The 25,044-nt window shown below is 35.8% G+C and overlaps 1 protein-coding gene across 2 annotated transcripts in view; it reads right to left on the bottom strand.

Annotated features, from left to right (window-relative positions):
• Positions 1–5,173: 5,173 nt before the first annotated feature.
• The window catches only part of LOC145680276 (uncharacterized), a 37,227-nt gene continuing 17,356 nt past the window's right edge, over positions 5,174–25,044 (bottom strand). Inside the window, exon 2 of one of the 2 annotated variants that reach the window (XM_081750628.1) lies at positions 5,174–7,824. In XM_081750628.1, the coding sequence (XP_081606754.1) occupies positions 6,618–7,824 (1,207 nt within the window). In that variant the 3' untranslated portion in view covers positions 5,174–6,617. Of the gene's footprint in view, positions 20,312–25,044 lie in introns of both variants that reach the window. The other variant, XM_081750629.1, reaches the window with a different exon arrangement.

The raw sequence follows: 25,044 nt of genomic DNA, 5'->3' as shown, positions 1-25,044 counted from the left end.
TTCTGGTGATTTAGGAATTTTCTTTAAAAATTTTGAGAAACTTCTAGCGAACTTACGTAGAAAATTTAGTAGTGTAGTTATCTGTGGGGATATAAACATAGATTGGTTAAAGAATTCAAATGATAAATCTAAGTTTTAAGATGTGTTAAATTTATATGAACTACAAATTATTATTAACGTACCTACTCGTCAAGGAAAGACAGCTATCGACCAAATTATTATTCCAAAAAGTAATCTTAAATGTTTGTTTGAAGTTATTGAACTTGGATTTTCTGATCATGAAGCCATTTATTGTAGAATACATACCGAGAAACTGGTGAAGGAAAGTCCGAAACCGATAACGAGAACAACCAGATTATTTTCAACGGAAAATATAAATTATTTTTGTTTTCTATTATCTCGTGAATCTTGGAACTCCTTGTACGACTTACCTAGTGCTAATGACAAATTCAATTATTTTGTTGATGTTTTCTTACATAATTTTAACATAGCATTTCCATTACAGTTACGGAAAGGTCTTAATAAAATTAAAAAGTGGGTAACGCAAGGAATAAATTTTCAAAGCAAAACCTTATATATTATAATAAACTTAAGAAAACCTGTGTTAATTTACCAGCTAAAGTTATTTCCCATATAAAAACATATAAAAGAATATATCAGAATGCTATTCGAACAGCCAATAGAATCCACAATGACACTATAATACGCGGATACAAAAACAAAATGAAAGGTGCGTGGAACGTTATAAACAATTCATCAAAGACTGTCCCAATGCGCGAAATATCACAAGTTAATTATAGAAATAATTATTTCGCTGATCCTGCTGCCATTACTGAAGTCTTTAATCAGTATTTTCTTAATACGAATTTACCACCTGGAAAGTCGGATCTCGCTGTAGAGTGAAATATTCCATGCAACAAGCATAGTATGTATGTAACTCCGGTAACTGAAGAAGAATTGTTGGACTGTATCAAAAGGCTTTCTAGTACACGTTCTGCAGGTATAGATGAAGTCCCATCCCTAGTTATAAAAAAAGTGCGCTTTTAATAGTGAAACAACTATGCTTTCTTGTAAATGTATCATTTGAATCAGGTGTTTTCCCCGACAGATTGAAGACTGCAAAAGTTATACCTTTGCACAAAAAAGGAAATACTTATGATGTTGAAAACTATAGGCCTGTTTCTATGTTGTCTGTTTTCTCGAAGATTTTTGAATCACTGATGTTATCGCGCTTGAGAAATTTTATATCTTGCCATAACCTAATCTCGTCTTCTCAACATGGATTCCAAAAAACAAATCAATTGATACAGCGTTGTTTAACTTTATTAAAGACGTTTCTAGAGAACGTGATAAGGGAAAATATGCAGTAGGTTTATTTGTTGATTTCTCCAAGGCATTCGACAGTGTTCAACATTCTCTTCTACTGGCAAAACAAAGAAATATGGTATTAGGGGTGTAGTACATGAATGGTTTCGCTCGTACCTGACAAACAGAAAACAAGTAGTAAAAATACAAAAAATAATTAACAATAAGCAAGTCACATTTTCATCCAAAACTGCGACTATCTCTGCTGGTGTCCCTCAAGGCTCAATTCTTGGGCCAATTGTCATTTTATTTTACATAAATGATCTTGTTCAATACATGTATCCCCAACATATTGTACTATATGCTGATGATGTAAATGTCCTTTTAACAGCGGACAATACAATTGAGCTAGAAAGTAAATTAAAACAAACTGTGGAGCGTTTGATAAAATGGACATCTCAGAATCAACTGCTGATAAATGCAAAGAAAACAAAAGCACTAAATTTTCATTACTCATGTACATTTCGAACAGTACCTCCCATTGAGATAAATTCAACTGATGTAGACTATTCAAAATTCACTAAATTTTTAGGTGTAACAATGAGCAATAGGCTTACATGGGATGCGCATATTACTGAGCTAAACAGCAAATTAAGCCGTATCTGTTTTGTCATTTATAGACTACGTGGTTCAGTATCAAAAGAAACTTTGCTGTTATTGTACTATGGTAAGTTTCAATCCTTGTTAAATTACGGAATAATTTTCTGGGGACCCTCCTATTTCAGTGCTACTACTTTTCGACTACAGAAAAAGGCAATAAGATCTATTTTTAATCTGTCACCAAGGTCCTCATGCAAAAGGGTCTTTCAGTCAAATAAAATTTTAACTGTGCCTTGTCTATACATATACAAAAGTATCATATATGTAAAGAGAAATGAAAGTAGTTTTATTCATGTTGACGATGCACATTCATACAACACACGACAAAAGAATAACATATTCACAGCATACCAAAACTATGAGTGCACCAAAAGAAGTGTACTTCCTATGTCCGCTAAGTTGTTTAATAAACTCCCAAGTTATTTAAAGGATATGAAAAACATACGGAATTTCAAAAATGAATTATTTAATTTTTTGTGTAACAAAATGTATTATAATATTAATGAATACTTGGGTGATAGTGTGTAAAATAATGTAATATCAATTGTATTGAAATGTGTTCTTATTATTTGACAAGTCCTATGTACTGGTCTCTGACCAATAATGTACGACATGGACTAATAAAAGAATGAATGAATAAATGAATTATAGTTTCCTGCCCGGTATATTTACGAAGGTGGAATGAGTATTTTATAGTAATTCCGAGCATTTCATTATCACGTATTTTACTACGTGATAAAGACTAAGCTCATAACTTACACAAGGCATTTATTTCGCTAAGCTCTGCCAACTAATGAACATGATAATAATTACTGATGAATAGGTTAATTTAGATTAGGCATCATTTGATTCCTTCACTTACTTGTTTGGGCTAGCGGACCTTATTAGAACTTAACCCTTATAAAAGATTGCACTTAAAATTGAGCGTCTGAATATCATTTTTCAATTGAAATAAATGTCTGACATTACTGTAATTACTGGAAAACTATTAAGTTACATTATGAAAATAGAGGAAATTAACGGTCCTTGTGTACTTTTGGCGCACCACATTTTGGAAGATTTACAGGTAAAATTAGATGAAAGTACACGAAAAGACATGTTCAGAACTAACATATTTCTGCGCGAGAGAATTAAATACAAAGGGGTTAAGTTCCAAAATTGGTCGTCAGTGTCTAGCAAAATTTTAAAAATTTATAGGGATAAAATGCATAATTTGCTCGTTTGTGTCCTTGTTAATATACAAAGAGACCGAAGGTTGTATTTATATATAAAAGTGGTTCTAAACATGGAACTATTTGGAAATCGAAGTGTTTGGCGCAAGGTTACCGCATGGTTGGATTGTAAGTAATACGGATTTGTCTTATACACATGGCTGCAGATGTACAGACACGTTCATCTGTATGTCAATTTAGAGTTTCTGAAACAATGCAGTGATAGCCAGAAAAAGCTATTAACAGTATGCTGAAGTAATCGCTTTATATACCTAAGAATAAATTGCAGAGTGTAAGATAACCAAATAACTGCTAAGAAACGAGAAGAAAGTTATGTATTTTAATGTAACGGTAAGTGATATAACCAACATGGCTACTAACCCGCCTTCACTCGCTGTCGCTTACTCGGTATTATTATGTTGATTGGCAATTAAGCTTCGGTCAAGTAAACTGACGATTTTTAAATTTCTGTAACCTTTATTACCCTTTCGGCCAAAAGCTGGAGAGACGACCAACTTCGGAATAAATGCAATACAAAATAGGTGTATTTAAGGTTTACAAGTATAGGGTTATTAGTGTAAAAATCATTAAAAGTGCTTTACGACGGATAACTAAGTTCATAGGAAAGACGACTCTATTAGATTGTATCTTCCATCGGTGGTATATTTCTGTATATTATCTTTACAAGTGGAGCGTTACTAGATGAAACCATGACAAGTGCTATTGAAACTCGTATCACTGCGAAAAACCTCTTATTTTGAATATACTCGTTTAGGAGCATACGCATCATCACTAACGCGCCTGTTCCCTTCGGACGCACCTCTGCTCGAGTGCACAAGCTCCACCCCTGCTCTGCCTCAGTTAGCAAGAAATCGTGTTTTATGGGAAACTTAGCACAAATTAGTTTGTCTTTCTTTGCACTGAATTCTTATGCTACACATTCGGAAGCCAATTTATACGCAAATCTTAGAACAATTATTCCTACTGGTGCGCCAGAAATAAACCAGTAAACAATTAATTACCAGTCTTACTTTCTTTCATACCTTCCACTTTATCTGATAAATTTAACTATGCTTTAACTACTAAACCGACTCCTTTCCAATAGCAAATATTGTCCATAACAGTGACTTCTACATATTTCCTCCATAATTTTATCCATCTCCCAAATATTTAGAAACAACCGTAAACCGACTAGAGGCACAGCGTGCTTCACATTTACCAATGTAAAAACGGAATATTTAACCAGTAATGTATGTCAATTTGCTTTCTCAGATCATGATGCCCTGCTAGTCAATCTAAGTACAACAAAAGTAGAATCCTGCAATTTTAGTTTTCCCACCACCAAACTTATACCAACTAGGCCCATCACAGAAACTAATTTCCAAAGTTTCAATCAACTATTATCGTGTATAAACTGGGAAGTAAACATTAAGTATGATAATTTAAATGCCAGCGATACATTTGACCTTTTTTTAACTAAGTTTCTAAATATTATTGAAATGTGTGTGCCTAAAAGGATTGTCCGTCATAATTAATCAAAGAAAACTAACTTAGGTAAAAGAACGTGGTATACCCCAGAACTCTCTGCTATGAAAGCTAAAGTAATGCAGTATTATAATATATATATGAATAAAATGACTAGTGAATCCAGTGATATGTATAAGTCTACAAGAAGTAAATATAAATCTGCAATAAAGGTAGCGAAACCAACTTACAATGAAAATTGCATTGAATTATCATCAAATAAATGCAAAACTGCATGGAAAAATTTCAACGAGGTAAGCAATAGTAATAATAATAACAATAATGTTACGCTGTCGCCTGATACTCTTAACACGTATTTTGTTACTTCCGTAGAGAAAATCAAGAAAACAATGCAGATACCAATGTAAATATGTACCAGTATTTAAGTCAACATAGTCCAGTTAATAGCTCTTTTGTTATTATCCATGTTAGCACTAATGATGTCATAAAAGTAGTAAAAAAAAAATGAAAACTTCTGACAGTAAGGATATATTTGACATATCGAAAAACCTTATAAAACCTATCATTAATCACGTTGCGAAACCCCTTGGAATATGTTTCAATAAATGTTTCTCTCAAGGCATTTTTCCTAAATCCGTTAAAATAGCAAAAGTTATTCCTGTAAACAAAACAGCAGATCGATCGTGTTCGTCTAATTACCGTCCAATATCTCTTATTCAAGTTTTCTCTGAAATTATGGAAACTATTGTTAAAAATCAGCTATATAAATATATGACTGAGCAAAACATAATTCTAGAAGCTCAATTTGGATTCAGATCTGGAAATACACAATTGATGCAGTCGAATCACTAACGATAAAAATATATGAAGTTTTTGAAAATAAGGGTTTTGCTCAAGCTACATTCTGCGATTTAAGTAAAGCATTTGATTGTGTAATCATAAAATTCTATGTGATAAGTTAGGGTATTACGGATTCCATACTAGCAGTTTAAACTTTGTAAAATACTATTTAAATGAACGTAAATAGTGTTAGCAAAATGCATTCAAACATCTTAGTAGTGAAATATGGTGTACCGCAGGGTTCTGTTCTGGGTCCGGTACTATTTTTAATAATGATAAATGACTTGCTTGTAAATACTATTACGAAATAAATTTTATACGCAGATGACACTTCCCTTCTTCACATAAATACAAGCTTTGAAGTAGTACATATAGAAGCTCAAGCTGCATTAAGAGAGGTAGCGACCTGGTTTAAAAGAAATGGTTTTGTGCTAAATCAAGATAAAACAAAAAAGTAACCTCAGTCTCAATAACTGCAATGATAGACAAAACTATGATGTATCTGAGGTTAAATTTCTTGGTATACGTATAGAGAGCCAACTAACCTGGGAACATGTCAAATATGTATGTATAAAGCTCTTCCGAGTGCTCTTTCTGTTTAGATAATTGAAAGATACAGTTCCCTATGAGTATCTGAGAAAATTAATATTTTGCATTTTTTCAAAGCATAATTGGGTATGGGATTTTGCTTTGGGGTAACAGTAGCTAAGCACATGATGCTCTAGTTTTGCAAAAGAAAGCTATTAGGATTATTGTTGGAACACATGATAAAGAACACTGTAAACTACTATTTATCAGGCTTAAGATAATGACAGTAGTTAATGTATATATTTATAAAGTGCTACTTTACACTAAGCAAAACCTCGCAAATATGACACTCAGGGAAGAAGTACATACATACAATACGAGATTGTGTAAGAAAATTGATACACCGTTTACTAGATTAACGAAAATCAAAAATAGTTATTTAGTTATAGGACCAAAGCTGTTTAATAAACTAACATCCTCCATACAACAGTTGCCATTTAATGCCTATAAGAAAAGGTTATATGATTGGTTAGTAACGAATCCATTTTACTCGATTCAAGAGTTTAGTGAATGTCAAGACATTGTGTCCTAATTTGCAGTATGTATTAACATGTGACTACCTAAATAGGAATGTCGACTAAATCCCTTCCCACACTCTTGGCATTTGTGAGGCTTTTCACCTGTATGTATTAACATGTGACTACCTAAATGGGAACGTTGACTAAATCCCTTCCCACACTCTTGGCATTTGTGAGGCTTCTCACCTGTATGTATTAACATATGTCTAGCTAAATCGGAACGACCAGTAAATCCCTTGCCACACTCTTGGCATTTGTGAGGCTTTTCACCCGTATGTATTAACATGTGTGTGGCTAAATTGGACCTTTGACTACAAGTCTTTCCGCATACTTCACAAGTGTGGAGTTTTTCACCTGTATGTATTAAGACGTGTTTAGCTAAATTGGAACGTTGGCTAAATTTTTTGCCGCACATTTCACATGTGTAATAATTTACACCTGTATGTATTAACATATGTGTACCTAAACTGGAACGTTGACTGAATCCCTTTCCGCACTTTTGGCATTTGTGAGGCTTTCCACCTGAATGTATTAACATGTGGCTACCTAAATGGGAACGTCGACTAAATCCCTTCCCACACTCTTGGCATTTGTGAGGCTTTTCACCTGTATGTATTAACATGTGAGTACCTAAATAGGAACGTCGACTAAATCCCTTCCCGCACTCTTCGCATTTGTGAGGCTTTTCACCTGTATGTATTAACATATGTCCAGCTAAATCGGAACGACCAGTAAATCCCTTGCCACACTCTTGGCATTTGTGAGGCTTTTCACCTGTATGTATTAACATGTGTCTACCTAAATGTGACCGTTGACTAAATCCCTTCCCACACTCTTGGCATTTCTGAGACTTTACACCTGTATGAATTAACATGTGTCTAGATAGATTCGAACGTCGACCAAGTATCTTCCCACACACTTGGCATGTCCGTTTTCTTTTATCTGAAGGCATCATCATATGTGTCGCCAAATTTGTGCGTTTCTTAAATCCCTTAGCACGCTCTTGGCAAGTGAGAGATTCATCAACAGTATGGTTTACCATGTGACTAGTCGAAGTTGAATATCCGCAAACTACCTTTTTACTATTTAGGTAAGTACAATATTGAGCACTTTCATGTGCTAACGTATGTCTTCCTAAATGGGATTGAGTAAATCCTTTGCTAAACTCCTTGAAAGCCTGAGATTCCTCATCTGAATGAGGAATTGTTTTCTTTTGTCTAATAAATATACACGGTTCAGTGCAGAGAATATGTTCATGAACCATGAAAAAAAAATTGAGTAAAGAAGAAAGTGAATATCCAGTTACATATACCAAACACCAAAGAAATACAGAAGCATGCTTGAAAAATACAATAAAAAAATATTGATAAACTGACTTTTCATATTAGTGTTATATTACATGAGATCTAGTAAATATAAGGAAATATGAACTACTGAGATGTTTTAGTACCATTTCTATTCTCCACATACGAGGATGTCCTTTCCTTTACTATCTCAAATTGTATCTACATTTATATATCAGCTACCAGATTTAATTCAAATACATACCAAGGAACATATGTTACACTATGGAATAAAGATATGATTATTATAGGTGAAAATCGTGGCAGGCAGTCACTGTAAGTTCCTATGTTCTATATCATTAATTTAGTGGTACAAAATTTAGTAATTGCGAGGGACTTTTGTAATTATACTAACCAAACACTTTTCCAATTACATATAACGAAGAAATAATGAAAAACATTACTTACGTTTTAGTTGAAAAGGTGAGATGCATGTGAACATTTTTCGGCATTACTTGCTTTCTTGGTTCGATTATCTGTAGTACTGTGACACTACAATTTTATCTACATTGTTGCATATTTTTCGGCATTAAAGAAACGCAAAGGTGGACCATTTATAGATACAAAAATGAGCTTGCTAAATGTTACAATCTGCATACTAGTCCCCAGATTATTTAATGTTTGATTCATAGCGCTAAACCCACGTTCACATTCTGCAGTTGAAATCGGTATTACTTCTACAGCTTTATTAAGTTCTTGAACAGCTGGAGACATATATGAAGGATTGTTCTTGTACAAACGAAATTCTTTCACTACGAAGGAAACACCCTTCATTGACTGTTTCAACAATTTGGATAATCGAGGGATTGCATCATCTCCGAAGAACAAGTTCATTTTGATCAGCAGGTCAAGAAGCAGGATTTAACACTCAAGCATCAACGAAAAACAACTTACTTGGAAAACGGATGTTGTCTAAACGGGATTCAAGAAATTTCAATCGGAAAGTGTCAAATTCTGTTTTATTACTAGCAGTAGGCTTAGTGATGGACACTCCTTTGAATGTCTATTTGTTTGCTCTAATTCACTAAGAGCATTTCTTGATCTCGGGATCAACAGTCATTAACGCACAAATTGATTGATATACCAAATCGTTTTCCCATTTGGCTTCAACTGCAGAGGCACTTTTGTTCTGCACGACCTCTCAAAACTTAAAGAATATCAAAGATTAATATAACTTCCCTTATAAATAATCAGCTGGTTAGCTTTTTTATTAACCCTCGAATTTCGATCTCTCACGCATCGGATGGGATGTATCTCTACTACATTTAACCATAAGACTGCTCAATGCAATGTAACTTTCACACAGCGACGGCACAGAATTGAATGAAGATGCATTTCAGCGTACTCCAAACACGCGACCTAATTTCTGAATATTTGTTGACAGTTCTTCTAACGTTTTCCGTTATGCCATGGTTAGATAAAATCTCTAACAAGCTTTCTAATATAGCTTCTGCTGTATTGTTGTCAAGCTCGAAAATTTGAAAAAAATAGCAACAGGCAACACCTTTAAAAACTATACGAAAATTAATTATCATACAAGATTTATTAGATGTTGTCGTGCTATCATCAATTAAAATACTAAATTTTTCTCCTGGTTCCACAATAAACTTAGCAAGCTTTTTTTTTTTACCCCCTCAGCAATAAACATTATCATGTTTCTGCACGCATGAACGGAGTATAACATATTTCCCACGGAAACCCCATTTAATCTCTGAAGTTCAACGAAAGAAGAATGTGTGAAGAAAGATAAATTATCTTTAGCAATCATATATGGAATACGCATGAGTGCTGCTGCTGTTGTAATTTTTTCTTCACTTTGAAGGTTCCATGCACTCGTGCTTTTTTTTGGGGGTTCCTCAATGTGTTGTTTCTTCCGATTATCCATTATTTTCATGCACTTGAGGTGGGACTTGCATCTTCCAAGATCGCCAAATTTGTCATAAAGTTTCTTGGTAATATTTGCAGATTCATCGTCTATAAACGCATTGTCGATACGTACGCGGTCCATACTATCTACATTAAGAGATCGAATTTCACTGCACACGGAACAAATAATTAATTTCATTTTGTTTATTGCCAAATAAAGTCTGCACTTCCAGTTATTAAAACGAGATAACTTAACACAATCACCAACATTTGCACTTCTCCCGTTTCCCGACTCTGTGAAAACAATACTATTAGCGTCACATTTAGCACGTTTTTCTTCTGAACTCGTATATCGGTATTCACATCATCAGAAAGATTTACCTTACCCGATAAAGTGCCTTCATTTGCAGTTATATTTGGCGGTCTCTGTTCCTGTTGTTTCGTAATGGAAGCATAAAATGACAATATAATTAGTTGTTTCTCCATTATGACGGCTGCACGTAAATGGTACTACAGACACGCACTTTAATGTTTAAGATTAGATACACGAACAAAAATGTTCATAAATTATAAACACTCATAGATCTATGATTCCACATAAGAAACTACCAGAATATTGATCGATATAAGTAGATATTCGGTTTGCACCGGTGTAAACTGCAGTCCGCGTAAGAACGAACGTAAACCTACTTTAATACCATTTAAGATCGCAGAGCTTGGTTTATGCAGTGAAAAAATAGCAGTGGATGAAGTTTAATATATTTAATGTAATATATGCTATAAAGAAATCTCTACAAAATCTTACATGGAACACAAGAAGCATTAAAAGCAACACAAACAATGTCTATCTTGTAACTCCGCAATTTGTCCTCTGTGAACTAGTGTTACCAGACCAACCATCAATTTATTATTTTCAGTTCAACACCTATCATCAACTGTACAAGAGAGAACACTAACAGGCTCATCCACACCTAACCTGCTGTGAACAACTCTTAAGTCCTTGCCCTGTCTATTTTTTCTTTTCCTTTAAAGCCAAATGGAACCTATGTAACTCTTCGATTGTTTGAAAATCTAAATTAACCAAAGTGGTTTATTGCTGTCAATTTAACGCCGGCCCCTATGTGGCTATGGCCGATAGAGGAGCATCTATGTTTTCCTACGCCCAATGAGCCATAAAACTTGATGTCCTAAACGGATCTGAACGGCGACAGCCGCAGAAGAAATACATATATGACATTGACCCCGCAAGAACGAATGTATACTAACTTGAATTTCCTCTATATTTTCCCCGTTGCCTTTATTCCTTCTCAACAACCATTCTATTCTAGTGATAGTGTAGGTTTCTAGTGTTTTCCTGAGAACAAATTTCCCAGTTCTAGTTCTTTATTAGCCATTTTAAAAAAGGCTACTGCAGATGAAAGCACATACTTGTATTCATTCTTGCCTTTGGTTGGGGAGGCTGTAGGATCCAAAACTTCAAACTCATGTTGACCACAAGAGCAATAAGTATTTCTTCCTTCTGTAATGTGATGCATGGGAAAGAGGGAAAACTCCGGCCCACTTGTGCTTTTGCGCGTACCTCAATTGTTTCTTTTCTTGTCGGCGGAAGAAGAACGCATTATTGGTATATATATATATCCGGTGCTCCGAGTTTCAGTGGTAAGCTTAAAAATAAAATCTTCCCCTTCATTTTTACTGGCAAAAAGGAAGAGGGCGTTCCAAATATACTACAGACTTTGAAACAACACGCATGTCTGGTTTTGTTTTCTTGCAAGATTAGCTTAAAACTCCTCAAAACGGTATTTTTATCCGAGTAGCTATCACAAACACAGTTTCATGTACGAGAAAGAAGAAAAGGGAAGTGAGACAGAAGAAGCACCATCCGAAGAAGCGATATATATATATATATATATATATATATATATATATATATATTTTAAGTAAGAGAGAAAGAGACCACTTCCATATACAAAAGCATTGAGGATTATTAAAGTCCAATCCTTTGGATATAAGTTCTATTCAGCATTCTTTCTAAACTATAAATAAGTCTCTTAGACATGACTTGGCGTTCGTAGATTTCCTGTTTACATGGTTTTAGGGTTCGTTAGTTTTGTCTGGAACCAAGATTCGAGTTTGTATAATTTCTGTTTATACCGGTATATTCCCTTTACCTTTCAAATAAGATATTTTCTTAATTTGTATTTACATTCATGTATAGAATACCAACGTACTGTCAACACCTATTTCATATGTTATATTTTAAACATAATAATTACTATATTCTGTAATGATTATATGTTATATATATAACTGATGTATTTTAATCAAATTATTTTATATAATTGTTCATGCATTGTGGGAACCAGAATTTCATAAGAAAAGCATTGACCACATGGGGATCGAACTCACAACCTTACGATTTGAAATCTAACGGTTTACCACAGAGCTGGCAGAAGCACTCTTCGTAACATGCTTTAAGCGACGTATAACAAGCTCTCAAGGCAATGACATTCTTATACGCTGCAAGTGTTGCTTTGTTCTACTTTAACTTTTATTTTAGTATTCAGGCAAGAATAATGTTCTATGTTTTAACACGTATGGAAAGCTAAATGACAAATAAGCCGGTTCTGACATTAATACAAGCTTTCCAAATATTGTATCATTAAGTATTTCAATCAATGTTGTTTTAATCTACACTTGGTAACAAATCTCATTATATTTAAATGAAGCAAAACACATCTGCAAAATTTTTCCCGATTGCAAAGGTTGGTTTGGAGGTTCGAAACTTGTTTACTTTTCTCCGGATATACCTGAAGTTGGACTTAGATTTTTTTCCTCAGGGCGGCCAAGCTTTATGAGACAAGGTCTATATATGTTGCGAGGAATACCAGGAGATTCATGTTCATATGTGAACACTGCGCTGTGTAGAGACCGCACGTTCATATCATAATAATAATAACAATAATAATACAAAATTTCATTTATTTCCAGCTACAAGCTACCTTCATATTAAATCTAATTTTAAAAAATGATCATTTTCAGGGTTAAAAGTGGATCTGAAAAGGTGGAGGAACACATGACGTCACACCGTACCTCGTGCCCATCTTTTTGCGCCTTGTATTTTTTTCGGGGGAAGAGAGGATCGCTATAGATGTTCCTGCAAGTCTCCTTACCTTTCCACCCGATTATCCCTCATTATGATATGTTAAAATCATGTATTAAGACACTTAAGTTAACATTTTTGTAAAAGTTCATGTTGAAAGCTCAATGAGTAACGTTCATGTTGAAACTTAAGATGTTCAGTATGGAATCTGCCACGTAAATTTCTAATTCATTTCTAGTTATCTAGGTATTCAACTTGGAAAATGAACGATCATTCCTATCTTCAGTAATCATCGCTGGAGAAAAAAATCAGGTGCACCAAATCAATTTTAACGTTATTTCCATCAACGTGAGAAAGCCGCAACTAATAAAACGAGGTTCAATCCTAAGTTCTGCTCAACATTTTCTTTAACGTTTTGAAAACGACATTTAACTAAACTACATTAAATTCTTAATGTAATTTTAAGTTCTTAATGTAACCTTCTTTGTAGCATTTTTGTAAAAAAAAAAATCATACAATGCTTTATTATAATATTAGGGCGACGTCAATTTTGAGCTGTCCATGTGGAGCCCTGGGATTTGATTTGTTATCTCTAAAACTAAAAATAAACCGTTTGATGACTAAACAGAATCACACGAAACATATATTTCTACATCGAAGTTTTAATTTCCTCCGGTAGATGTCAACCGCTGCAGGATGTTTGCTGAAATCTAGTTGCAAGATATAGATCTTTTACGACCTTTGTTTCAATAATAGAAAATTCGATATGGATAGCCATCTTTAAAGTCATCATTACCCGTGATTATGGAAACGAATTGTGTTAATTAACGATTTCGGTTAAGATAATTGAAGAAAGAAAAACTATATATCCTTTCGTTATGCGTAACCAACATTTCTTTGCTACTACAGGTTGCATACACGCTAAAGAGTTATAGGTGTTAAACTGGATATGAATAGCCACCATTAAACTTAATGTTACCCGTGAAGATGTTAGCGGATTATCTTCAGTAAAAATCCAGTCAAGATAATTGCAGTAAGAAAAGCTATATATCAATTTATTATAAGCAACCAACATTTCTTGGCTACCGTCCAGGTTGCATAGACGCTAAGGAACGTTATAGTTTTTAAACGTGATATGACTACCCACATTTAAAGTCACCGTTACCGCTGAACATGTTAACGAGGGGTCGCGGTTGCTCAGTGGTAGAGCGTTCACCTCTGGTGCTAGGGGTCCCAGGTTCGATCCCAGCCCCCGGCAAGTGAACTTCGTGGTGGACATATACCGTGTGCGTGGGTTTTCTCGGGGTTCTCCCGTTTCCTCCCACATTCTTCGTTCCAACATTCCATTCATTACTCATCATCACCGTCTCCTTTAGCCTAACCGACATAACCGTGGGACGTAAAACTCAAAGATTTCATTTCATTTTGAACATGTTAACGGATTGTATTCATTAGCAAACTCTTTCGAGATAACTTAGCTCTAGTTGTCTACCACAAGAAACGGAATTCAAAAATTCGCATTCGTACAAGAGTTGTCGTTTAGCGTGTTTCTAATATAAGAGTATATTAGTATATTAGGTCTCCGGTAGCCATCATGTTAACCATTCTCTTAAAATGGACCTAATAATTATTATTAGTAGTAGTATTACATATATATTTTTCTGTGTACTTGTTATCTTCTTATAAATGTAAGACGCATCAGTCTGTTAGCCATGTTTCTTATAGTTCATAGTCATTATAATAGTCCGAATCAGACTAATAGACCAAGTCAGGCTGATAGACCAATTCAGACTAATAAACCAAGTTAAGCTAATATCCAGTCAGGCGAATAGTGCAAAGTCAAGCTAAGTCCAAATCAGACTAGTAGTTCGCAGACAAACTAATAGTCCAAGTTACACTAATAGTTCACAGACAAGCTAATAGTCCAGGGAAGGCTAACAGTACAAGCTAAGTCAATGGTTCAAGTCTGGCTAATAATTCAAGTCAGCCCACAGTGGTTCAGGACGGGCAAAAACCTGGCCAAAACCTATAATTGGTTATAACAATGTGCAAAATGCTTCTAAAGTCCCAAGTATGAAAAAGTTGTATATTTATAGTACTAAGAATTAACGAACACGTTTATCGTTCGGTTGCACCAACCTTATCTGAAAGAGAGAGTTACTAGAAAATGTTTGTAGGCACTGATAGAGTACTGTGTATTGGTATGTATTACGTCAGTACACTCAACACAAATAAATCTGCGCCACATTCACACTAAAAATTTTCATTACACTCACACACACAAACGAAAAAAGAGAATTGATTTTGTCAACCACATCTGTACGTCAATCATCACTGTCACTGTCAATATCGCTGAATGCTGATGGGATGCCTTCTTATTTCGGCTGCTGGACTCCGCGTTGGCTTCTTCCTATCCACGCTGCGATGTCTTCAACACCAGTCGTCCTTCGTGTGACAAGCATAGTTTTTTCTTCCCCTTAGCCACGTACCTAATACTCAAAAGAAACGAATGAGAAGTAATAAGGAACATATACAGCATATCCTGATTTGTAATAGTGCGAGAGAATTTGGGCAAATGATCTTCCCTAAATATTCGTAAGTCTTTAAGCCGTGTCTCTTCAGAAAGCTTAAAATAGCATTCTATATCACAGCCGATACATGAACAAGAATTTTATGGACACTAGCAGACATATAGAAACAAATTTTAAAGATGAACGAAGAATTTGTCTCCAGTGCATAACTGTGAAAAGCGTTGGGATCAACATCAAGCCCAGAGTTGATTACAGATAGTATCACCGAAAAACGTGTAATCAGTTGTTCAGAAAACTCCGTTATTTGTAAAGATTGGTGCGAGTCCGCAAAACATCTAGCAATGTTCCTAACCCTGCTTGTTCCACTACGTCCTGCTTTGGGTCTATCAACACGAAGGCCTATTTTTTCTCTAAACTTGCTTCCGAATCTCATGTTTTCGTGATTCCAATAGTTCCTTGTGCTTCTTTCGAACTTGCCATGTCTTGAAATTAAGTCTATATGCAATATAGAGGAGACATTCAAAACATCGATTGTAACACTGACAATCCAAAGCGAAATGTGGATGTGTCTCCGTCTTTCATAAAAACTCTCTAAATCGTTCATTTCTTTGGGAGATGTTTTGCAAATATATCACTTTGGAGGAGATTTGTTGTTCATGAGTGCATTACACACTTTTCCATCGACTATAGTGAGAATGAGCTCGTGATGCACAGTAAATTGGGTTCCATTGACGTTCACAGTTGATGGGTGGAGATCTTGAATCTGCTGTTCGATGCACCTGACTTCATATGTTGTCACGTTTTTCCTTGCAAAACCGAAACCTTATAGGGCAGTAGTATCTCGTTGATGACGTTAGAGGATTCTGCTACATTACAATTTCCTCTCCTACAACTGGCCGAATTGGCACAACAGACGTAAACAGCAGGTCTTCCTCAAACATAATGTCATGTCCTTCTGAAAGTTCTACTTGTATACGCTGTGACCTGTACTTCTATCACAATCTCAAAAAGGCAAGCGTCTCTTTGGTGTAGGTTTGGGTGGAAGGCTCTGGTCCTTTGCGCTCATAAACGCTTGTCTCACAAACTCTAGTCGGAGCTATTTCTGTCATCTCACGAAGTTCTTTTGCTCCATCTTGTTGTCCTGATGCCCGAAACCTCATTTTGCCAGCAAAGGCCAGTTTCGATGTACTTGCAGATGTGCGTAGGTCTTCCGTTTTGCTCCGTTTGGTTCTGTCAATAGATTCTCTGGAATCCTTCGATGGACGACCACCAGGATTTGATCGACGTTCCATGGGTCTCTGGAATTTAAACGTCAGTTCTCCATCAAGCAATTATGTATGTGTCTTCAAAAGATGTCATGATTGTTGCCACTCTTATACAGCTTTGGTACACTTGGCTGCAAAACCTGGAAACAGTTCGTCGAATGTTTTCACTAACGTAGGGTGGGTGATCACCAGGTCCAATAGCGTCAAAACCCATGTCTGGACATGCCATGTTTGCTCCCAGAATTATTAACTTTGGTGTCTTGTCACCACACACAATCACAAAGAAACTTGTATTTCACGAATTCGCACATATTCGCACCTAAACTTTCTGAAAAACAATTCATAAAGGGTTATTCTTTCAGGCCATTTCAATGACTCTGCTGGGGAACGCTGGGCACTGTACTAAATTTCTGCAGTTTTGTGGACCTTCTGCTAAAACCATTTAGGTTTTGCGACATTAACATATTTTGTTCGAGGAAACGTACATATGGAAGATACTGCATACCCACTTTAGACAGTTGCAGTATTTGAGAGGTAAGTTGGTGCCATATACAACAAATATTCCTTGTAACCACATATTCTCAGATACAAGGCCATGAACTTGAATGACAAATACTCTCTTTGGCAATTATTTCACAGACATGTTCACAATGGTTAACTTCCATCACTTCTAACTCGCACATTACATGTTACTCGTGTTAATTGTTTGTATATTGGAAACTATGGACATTTGGTAACCCATACACTAAACCAGTGTCCTTCTAACGCATTTTTCAAAAATTGGGTTTTGGCCAGCTTTTTGCTCGTCCTGAACCACTGTCAGCCCAATAATCCAAGTCAAGCTAATACTTGTCACTAACTGTACTGCCTCGTCTCTAACCTCAAGATAATATGCTAGTGTGTAGGCAACTCTAGGCGAGCATATAATTTGTGGGATAGCAAATAGTTCTACTAAACTGTTTCATTGTTTCCTTTTATGCTTTAAGCGATATGATAAAGTAATGAACTATCAATTATGATTCTTTTCAAGAACGTCTTTTTTACCAGCTCTTCCATATCTGGCGATGTGCAACGGCGGCCCCCATTGATTAATAAAACTCACACCATACACAGCAAATAATGTTATGGTATAACACAGGAAATAACAAAGTCACGTGATTACAAGAACAAAAGACTTTTACACAGAAGCAATAACTTACACTGAAAGCACTGCGATCATCGTGCCCTCCTCACATTACTGAATAAGTCCAATATCTCTTTCAGGTCTGTTGTGGAAACATGCTCTGCAACGTGCATCCATGCTGCTCACAAAGTTGGTAATGAGTTGTTGTAGTACTGAGCTACAATATTCCATCAGCGTTTTTAACAACTGCTGAAAGGTCCTTAGTGCATCTAAATGTGCTGTCAAACAAGCATCCTAAACGGGCTGAACGTGATTCTAGTCGGGGAAATAGCAGACTTGTCCATTACTGAATACATTTTCGTTTCGAGCTCTCCGCCACCTGATTCGACGCAGTCGCGCATAATCACCAATAAGGAAGAAGTTGTGTCCGACTTAACCTCTCAAAAATCTACGTGAAGGAGTACAGCGTCTCAATAACATTGACCACAGGTATTGGATCCCTTAAAAGTAATGAAAATATCCTAGACTTCCCTTGAGTTTAGTGAGATGTGCCTGTTACAATAGAAACTTTAACGATAATGGGAACACACACGGAATTTCGCTAGGATTTGAATGGGATGGACGTGTTATTGTATAAACTTTAAGCGTACTGGAAATATCGACGGCATTTCCCTTGAGTTATATGAGATGTGCCTGCAACAGTAGAAATTTTAGAGATAATGGAAATGTGTAAGACATTACCTTGAATTTTAATTAATATATGCCAACGACAATACAATATTTCGATATCCAAACGCATTCCTGTGATTTTGTCGCAAAGACCTGAGGAATGTCCCATAGGAATCCCGCAGAAGGTTTACTCGTGTGAAAGGTCGAAGAAAATGCAATTTATAATATGATATTAAAGGTTTTTCCAAACACAGGAAAAATTGAAAACTTGGGAAAATTTTAAAAATATCTTAGTATTTAACATCTTTATCAGTTCCTTGTTACACAATAGTTGCAAAATTAAATTTGAGTAGGAAATGTTATACAATATCATATTCCTGTCATGCACAGTTGTGTATCCACACTTATTGCTGTGTATCCACCCTTATTGCCACACTCTGAGACCCCATATCCTTTCGAACATCGTATACATAATCAAACATACACGAACAAACATAGAAAAAAAATTATTTCCTTGGAAGCAAAATATATTTTCATTAACTGAAGCCTTCGCTATTTAAAGTTAAAACCTAATTATTTCCTCTTGAAACTGACATTATTGGGTTAACTCAATGACCTAAGTCACATTCACAAACGGCCTTAATTGGCTTCCTCTGTCCTTATGCAATTGGATCCAATTTCTACATAGTATTCATATTTCTGCGAGATTCCTCTCAATATGGATTTTCCATCTTCGTATAGGATTCCCTAAGGGTCTTTCCCGACATCAGCATAATTTGAAATTTTGTTTGGGGGTGGGAGGTCAATATTTTCCATCGATGTAGGAATTTTCAAATTTTTTATTAGTACATTAGTATATAACTAATTAAAATATTTGTATCACTCAAATTCAAGTAGGAACAACTGCTCCTGCCCCACTTCAAATCACTCGTGATTGAATTTCTAAAGAAAATTTTGAAAGCGTTCCTATGTTCTTCCGTTCTGATTGCGTAACCTCTTAACCCGCACTCGTAGATGGTAGGCAAATGGTACGTAAACGGTATAAATTATGTAGTTCCTCGTAATGAATTGTTTAGTTAGTATAACTTTAAGTTATTTTCTTCTTCTAATGCAGTGCTAAAGCATTTATCTACCATTTGGAATGTATTACCAGAATTGTTATACTGCCAATTCCTTCTAAGACTTATATGAAATCTACCACGACCTGCACCTTTGTTTCGATTTTAATTCCCTCTTCTTCCAAAATTACCTCTTATTCCATACTTTTCTGTGTAATTACTATCACTATAGTTCCCTCTATAACTTGATTCGTATAATTCCTTCCTCGAAATTGTTTCTGTCTATCGTTCCTATAATTTCCATTCTGATGTTGTTGTGACTCCTCATTAGCTATGTTTTGACTTTCATTTTTCCTAGCTAACGAAACTCGCAGACCATCTAACTTCTTTTCTAATTTAGCTGTCTAGGACATGCTTACGGGTTATTCTTTAATTTCTTTCTCTTCTTTGTACTTACTAATTTTCTTAGACAACAATTTCCCTAATTCTAATTCATTACCTTCACTGTCTTGATCCGTCAATTTCTTCATTAAATCTCTAAGTGTAATTTTCTTTTCGCCTCCCCTTTTTTTTCTTCTTTTAATTTGGAACTTGTTTTCCTCTATCTTCTGCAAATCTTGTAGAAATTAATCTAACCTCGCATACGTATTTGTCCCTATTTTTTCTCTGGTAACAAGCCTGATGCAATTAAACCGATTTTCTTCTTATCTGACATCTTGTCATCTACCAGCTAGGGAAATGTTCAGCTAGGGTTAAAATATAATATACAAAGTTATTTTATCGGTTCGTCCTCTTTCTGACCTAATATGTCCCTAATTCTATTTTCTGAATTTAAATTAAAATTGGAACTTAAGAATTAGTCAATTAATTACTTCTGTAAATCCTTATGACTAATGTTGTCTAAATCTTTCCTTTTAATAACAATTTAACCCATCGTCTACTTGTGCCTTTCAACACTGATGTTAATAATGCTTTTCGTTTTCCCAGATCGTAGACTGAAACTCCGCATGCATCATTAAACTCAGCAAGAAATTAAACCATGTCATTGTTATTTTTTATCTCAACACACGGAGGCCTACCAATATCTCTAAACACACTTACAGCAACTTTCCTTTCAGATTCCGCCATGTTTACATCTTTTGTTTTGTGTTTTGTGTATTATCTAACTGATTATTATTAATTTTAAGAAAATCTACCATTACCGGTGGGACTTCTTCAGAACTACCTAATTTAAACTGTGATTTTTCTAAATCCTCTCTATATTCTGTTCTAAACAATTACTAATTGCTTTTATTTGATTATTCGGCCTTTCTTGTTTCTTATGTTTCCTTACTATCGGAGGTTCAGTGATTTTAAAAATGTGATCTATTCCTATATCAATTCTCTCAAATGTTTTCTGTGCACGAGTTAATACGATCTTCTCTGTCATGACATTGAATACATAAAACCTTAAATATTTAACCCAAAATTTACTTAACACTAATTTACTGTTACATATAACTTTATATCATAATTGTATCAAATCGTATTACTCAACCTAATCAGGGAGGGAGGCCGAGTGGGAATTACTTGACAATTGAATAACATGAAATCTACAAATTTTTGATTTTTTTAATTAAGCTGTATTATAGGCCTAAGCCATATTTAGCATTTCAAACATGTCATTCGACACTAGTAAAATATTTGGAGATTTTGGGATCGTAACAAACGCGTAAGCCTCGCAGCATCCCCGCTGTCAACCTTGGTTGGTACTATTTTAAAATTGTGTCTGGAATGTAGCATTGTATCTGATAGAGCACTAGAGTCAACCAAGATTGTTGGCATTAGATCAAGGTACCTCCTAAATTACCTATCTTACTAATGTTATAAAGATTGCACCTATGAGATGCTTATGAGGTACTTTTAAGGATTCTCCACCACTGTTTTGAGTCAGCAAAGTGAAAATATTAAAACAAAAGTTTCTAGGCCCGAAGGTCGTCTATGTTGAAAATTGGATCAAGATCGGTCAGATCGGATCAAGATCGGTGGTTCAAGATTTGTTACGTTTTATTCTTTTTTATAGATATCTCTTCTCCCCTCCTCCTTCCCTACGTTCTACCATCAAAGGGATATGATAAAAACCACCCCAGGTCCGAACCTCATCTATGTTGATAATTTGATTAAGATCAGTTCGGTGGTTTAAGCGTGATGAAGTCACCAAGACAGCATTTTTATTTTTATTTTTTTACATAGTCCCCCCTTCCCCTCCCCTACATTGTGCCGTCAAGGCAAATAATAAATACATCCCAGGTCCGAACCTTATCTATATTGAATATTTGATTGATTGGGATCAGTCGGATTGTTCGAGTTATTAAGTTTTATTCATTTTCATATAATTACCCTCCCCTCCTCTTCCGCAAGTTTTAATATCAAAATGAAATAACAAAAACCTTCCCAGGTTCGAATTTCTTCTATGTTCAAAATGTGATTAAGAACGATCGGGTAGTTCAAGAGTTATTCACCACCGAACATTGTCACTTTTATTTTTATATTTATAGCTGTTATGTATCTTCCCCCTCCTCTGCATCCTCTACGTTATCCGTCAAAGTGAAATGGTAAAATCCATCCCTCGCGTTAATCGAGACGGGGACATATAGCCTCATTGCTGACGTCCCCATTAATGCCACTACTCATACCCTTTAGTGTGTTTAACTTAGTTTTTTTTTAGTCTTCAGTTGCAAATTTCTAAGTAATTTTTCTTTGTTCGAAAATTCTCGCATTTCTTGTATGATAATACAAGTTAATAATCTTTGACTTGTTTTATATTAATAATCTGAGTTGTTCTTAAACCTTTGGTTTCCAATTTTGTTTTGTCTCTACACAAAACTACAGTTATGACAAATTTAATTTTCATTCTTTACACTTGATTTCAAAGCGGTCGCCATGAACTGCTTAAAAGCACTATTTCCGTCACGAAACACCCAGCAGAGAGCGTACGATATCGTCTACAGCAAAGTGAGGAAACTCCACCTTGTTACGTGACGTCACATGAAGCACGTTCCGTTCAAACACCTAAGCAAAACTATCATTTTGCTTCTGGTGTGAAAATGGCTGACTACGAAGCTTCTGTTAAAAGCAGCGTGATTGCTTTAATTGAGCATGCGGGCATGAATTATAGCGAGGTAGGCGCGAGATATGGCGTTAACCGTGCTACAGCACGGAGGTGGTGGAGGAGATATGAGGAAACAGGAGATGTAAGACGTAAAAGAGGAAGTGGGCGACAAAGAGTTTCCTCTGCCGAAGAAGACCAGAGTGTAATTGCCGAATGCCGTGAGCACCCTTTCATGTCTGCCCGACAGTTATGAGAGGAAACCAATTTTACAGGCGATGTTACGACTGCCCGTCGTAGACTCAAATCCTTTGGTTTGAGATCATACAGGGCAGCTGTTAAGGAGCGACTAACAGAAGACCACATGGTTGACCGTGTGGCGTTTGCACAGTTAAATATTGCACGTGTGTGGGACGAGGTCGTTTTCACAGACGAAAAAATATATTCCAGTGCAAACTTCGGGCCGAAGCGTGTTTACCGCCCCCCTGGAAAAAGGTATGCCTCTGAATACGTTTCCCGTTCTGGTCGAATGGGACATGTAACTGTCCACTGTTCGGCATGGATATGCAAGGCTGCAAATTTCGGAGGAATCTACAGGATTCCTGGTCGCCTAAACGACCACAAGTATGTGGAACATCTGGATGAAACGCTTCCGGAAATAAAAGCTCATGTAGGTGACGGCATATTACATTTGCAACAGGACAATAGCTCAATACATAATTCAAATGTAGTTCAGACATGGTTGCAGAGGCAACCTGATGTCGAAATAGTTGACCGGGTTCCTCATGGAGCAGATCTGAACCCTATTGAAAATATGTGGGCCTCTGTTGCAAGAACATTGCGGGAAACCTGGTCGAACAATCCTCCACGAACATCTAATGATCTTTGGGAGCATATTGAAGATGCGTGGTCGATCTGTTGCACCCAATGCTATATCTCTCGCCTGGTGGATTCAATGCCACGGCGTATGGCAGCTGTAATCGAGTCCCAAGGAGACTATACACATTATTAATAAATGCTCGCCTACAACACCATCAGCCCTTTCGAGGGCTACCTAATTCGACCCACTTATTAACAAAATTTTATGAAATACATTACGCGACACCAGTGAATGTAAGTGTCTTAGTATGTTCTGCATTAATAACGCGGCTAACGTGCGAGACTTGGTGGCCGAGTGGTATTATGCATGCTATGTAAACCAAAACCGCCTGTAACAGTGGTTCGAATCTAGTGAAGAAGACCCCTACTTTTTATCACCAGGGATATTTGCAATACGCCTTCTGCTATGTCCGCCTTCGTACGGTCTATTATATGACACATAATGTGGACCGCCATAAGCTTTTACTTAGTAAACAATTTATAAATATATGAACAAATACCTAGGTATATTAAAGTAACAATGGAATATAGTACTTTCGTCCGACTAATGTCGCTCTGCAAATGTTCATTCTATTACACCGGAAGATGAATTAAATAAAGACTGGAAATTTTGATATAAAAATTGATACGTAATAAGGTAAAGACAAAATATGTAATTATAATCTCATATTTGAAACTAATTTCGACTACAATTATATCTCTACCTGCTTTCATAAATGATCCAAACCAAACTTCGAGGTTTGGAATGCACAAACTAAGTGTAGCTAAGAGAAAAAAGTAACAAGAAGAGCAGAGATTCCAACCCACGACCACCAGCGTAAGAATTCCTTTTACTAACCCTTCATCTATCAAACCATGAGGTGAACATGACTTTTGTAAGTTATAAATTTGTATCCAAGAAACATCATTAAGCGTAACATGTTCAGGACGATTCGTTTCGTTTTCCATTAGAGTTTCGAAAGAGATTATTTGTGTTTGAGTGTAGGATCTTTAGTTTCCTTTAACCGTCACTTCTAGCAAATACAACTTAATTCACACAGCAATTAAAAAAAAACTCGTACTGCCTTAGAAAGTATTCCGAAAAGCAGAAGCTGCATAATGCATCTTGAACAGTGACGTAACTAACGGCAGTGCGTTGATGGAGCCCAGAGTAAAACGGGGCCCATTGAAAATTCGTAATTCCACTATTTTTCCTCGATGTCTAAAATGAGACTACTTTAGCCTTACATGAAAAAGAAGCTTTGGAGGGGACTGCGAAGTCTACTGAAAAGATTTATCACGTCCTTGCAGCAACAACTTTAAGTTTTCGAACAGTAATGAAGAACAAGATTGATTGAAATTTTAACTTAGAATAAAATAAATAAAAATCTAATCTTATATAACTCTCGTTGATAGTAGTGTTCCGTATTTGTTTAAACGCCTATTCTTTTATAACTTTACCTATGGTGCATGGGGTCCTTGGTTCGATCCCAGCTCAGGCCGAATGAACTTTACTATGGACAAACATCGTGT

Source organism: Thermobia domestica, chromosome 3 (genome assembly GCF_964235325.1).
Source record: "Thermobia domestica chromosome 3, izTheDome1.hap1.1, whole genome shotgun sequence".
Classification (NCBI taxonomy): domain Eukaryota; kingdom Metazoa; phylum Arthropoda; class Insecta; order Zygentoma; family Lepismatidae; genus Thermobia; species Thermobia domestica.
This window is presented reverse-complemented; position numbering and strand designations above follow the sequence as displayed.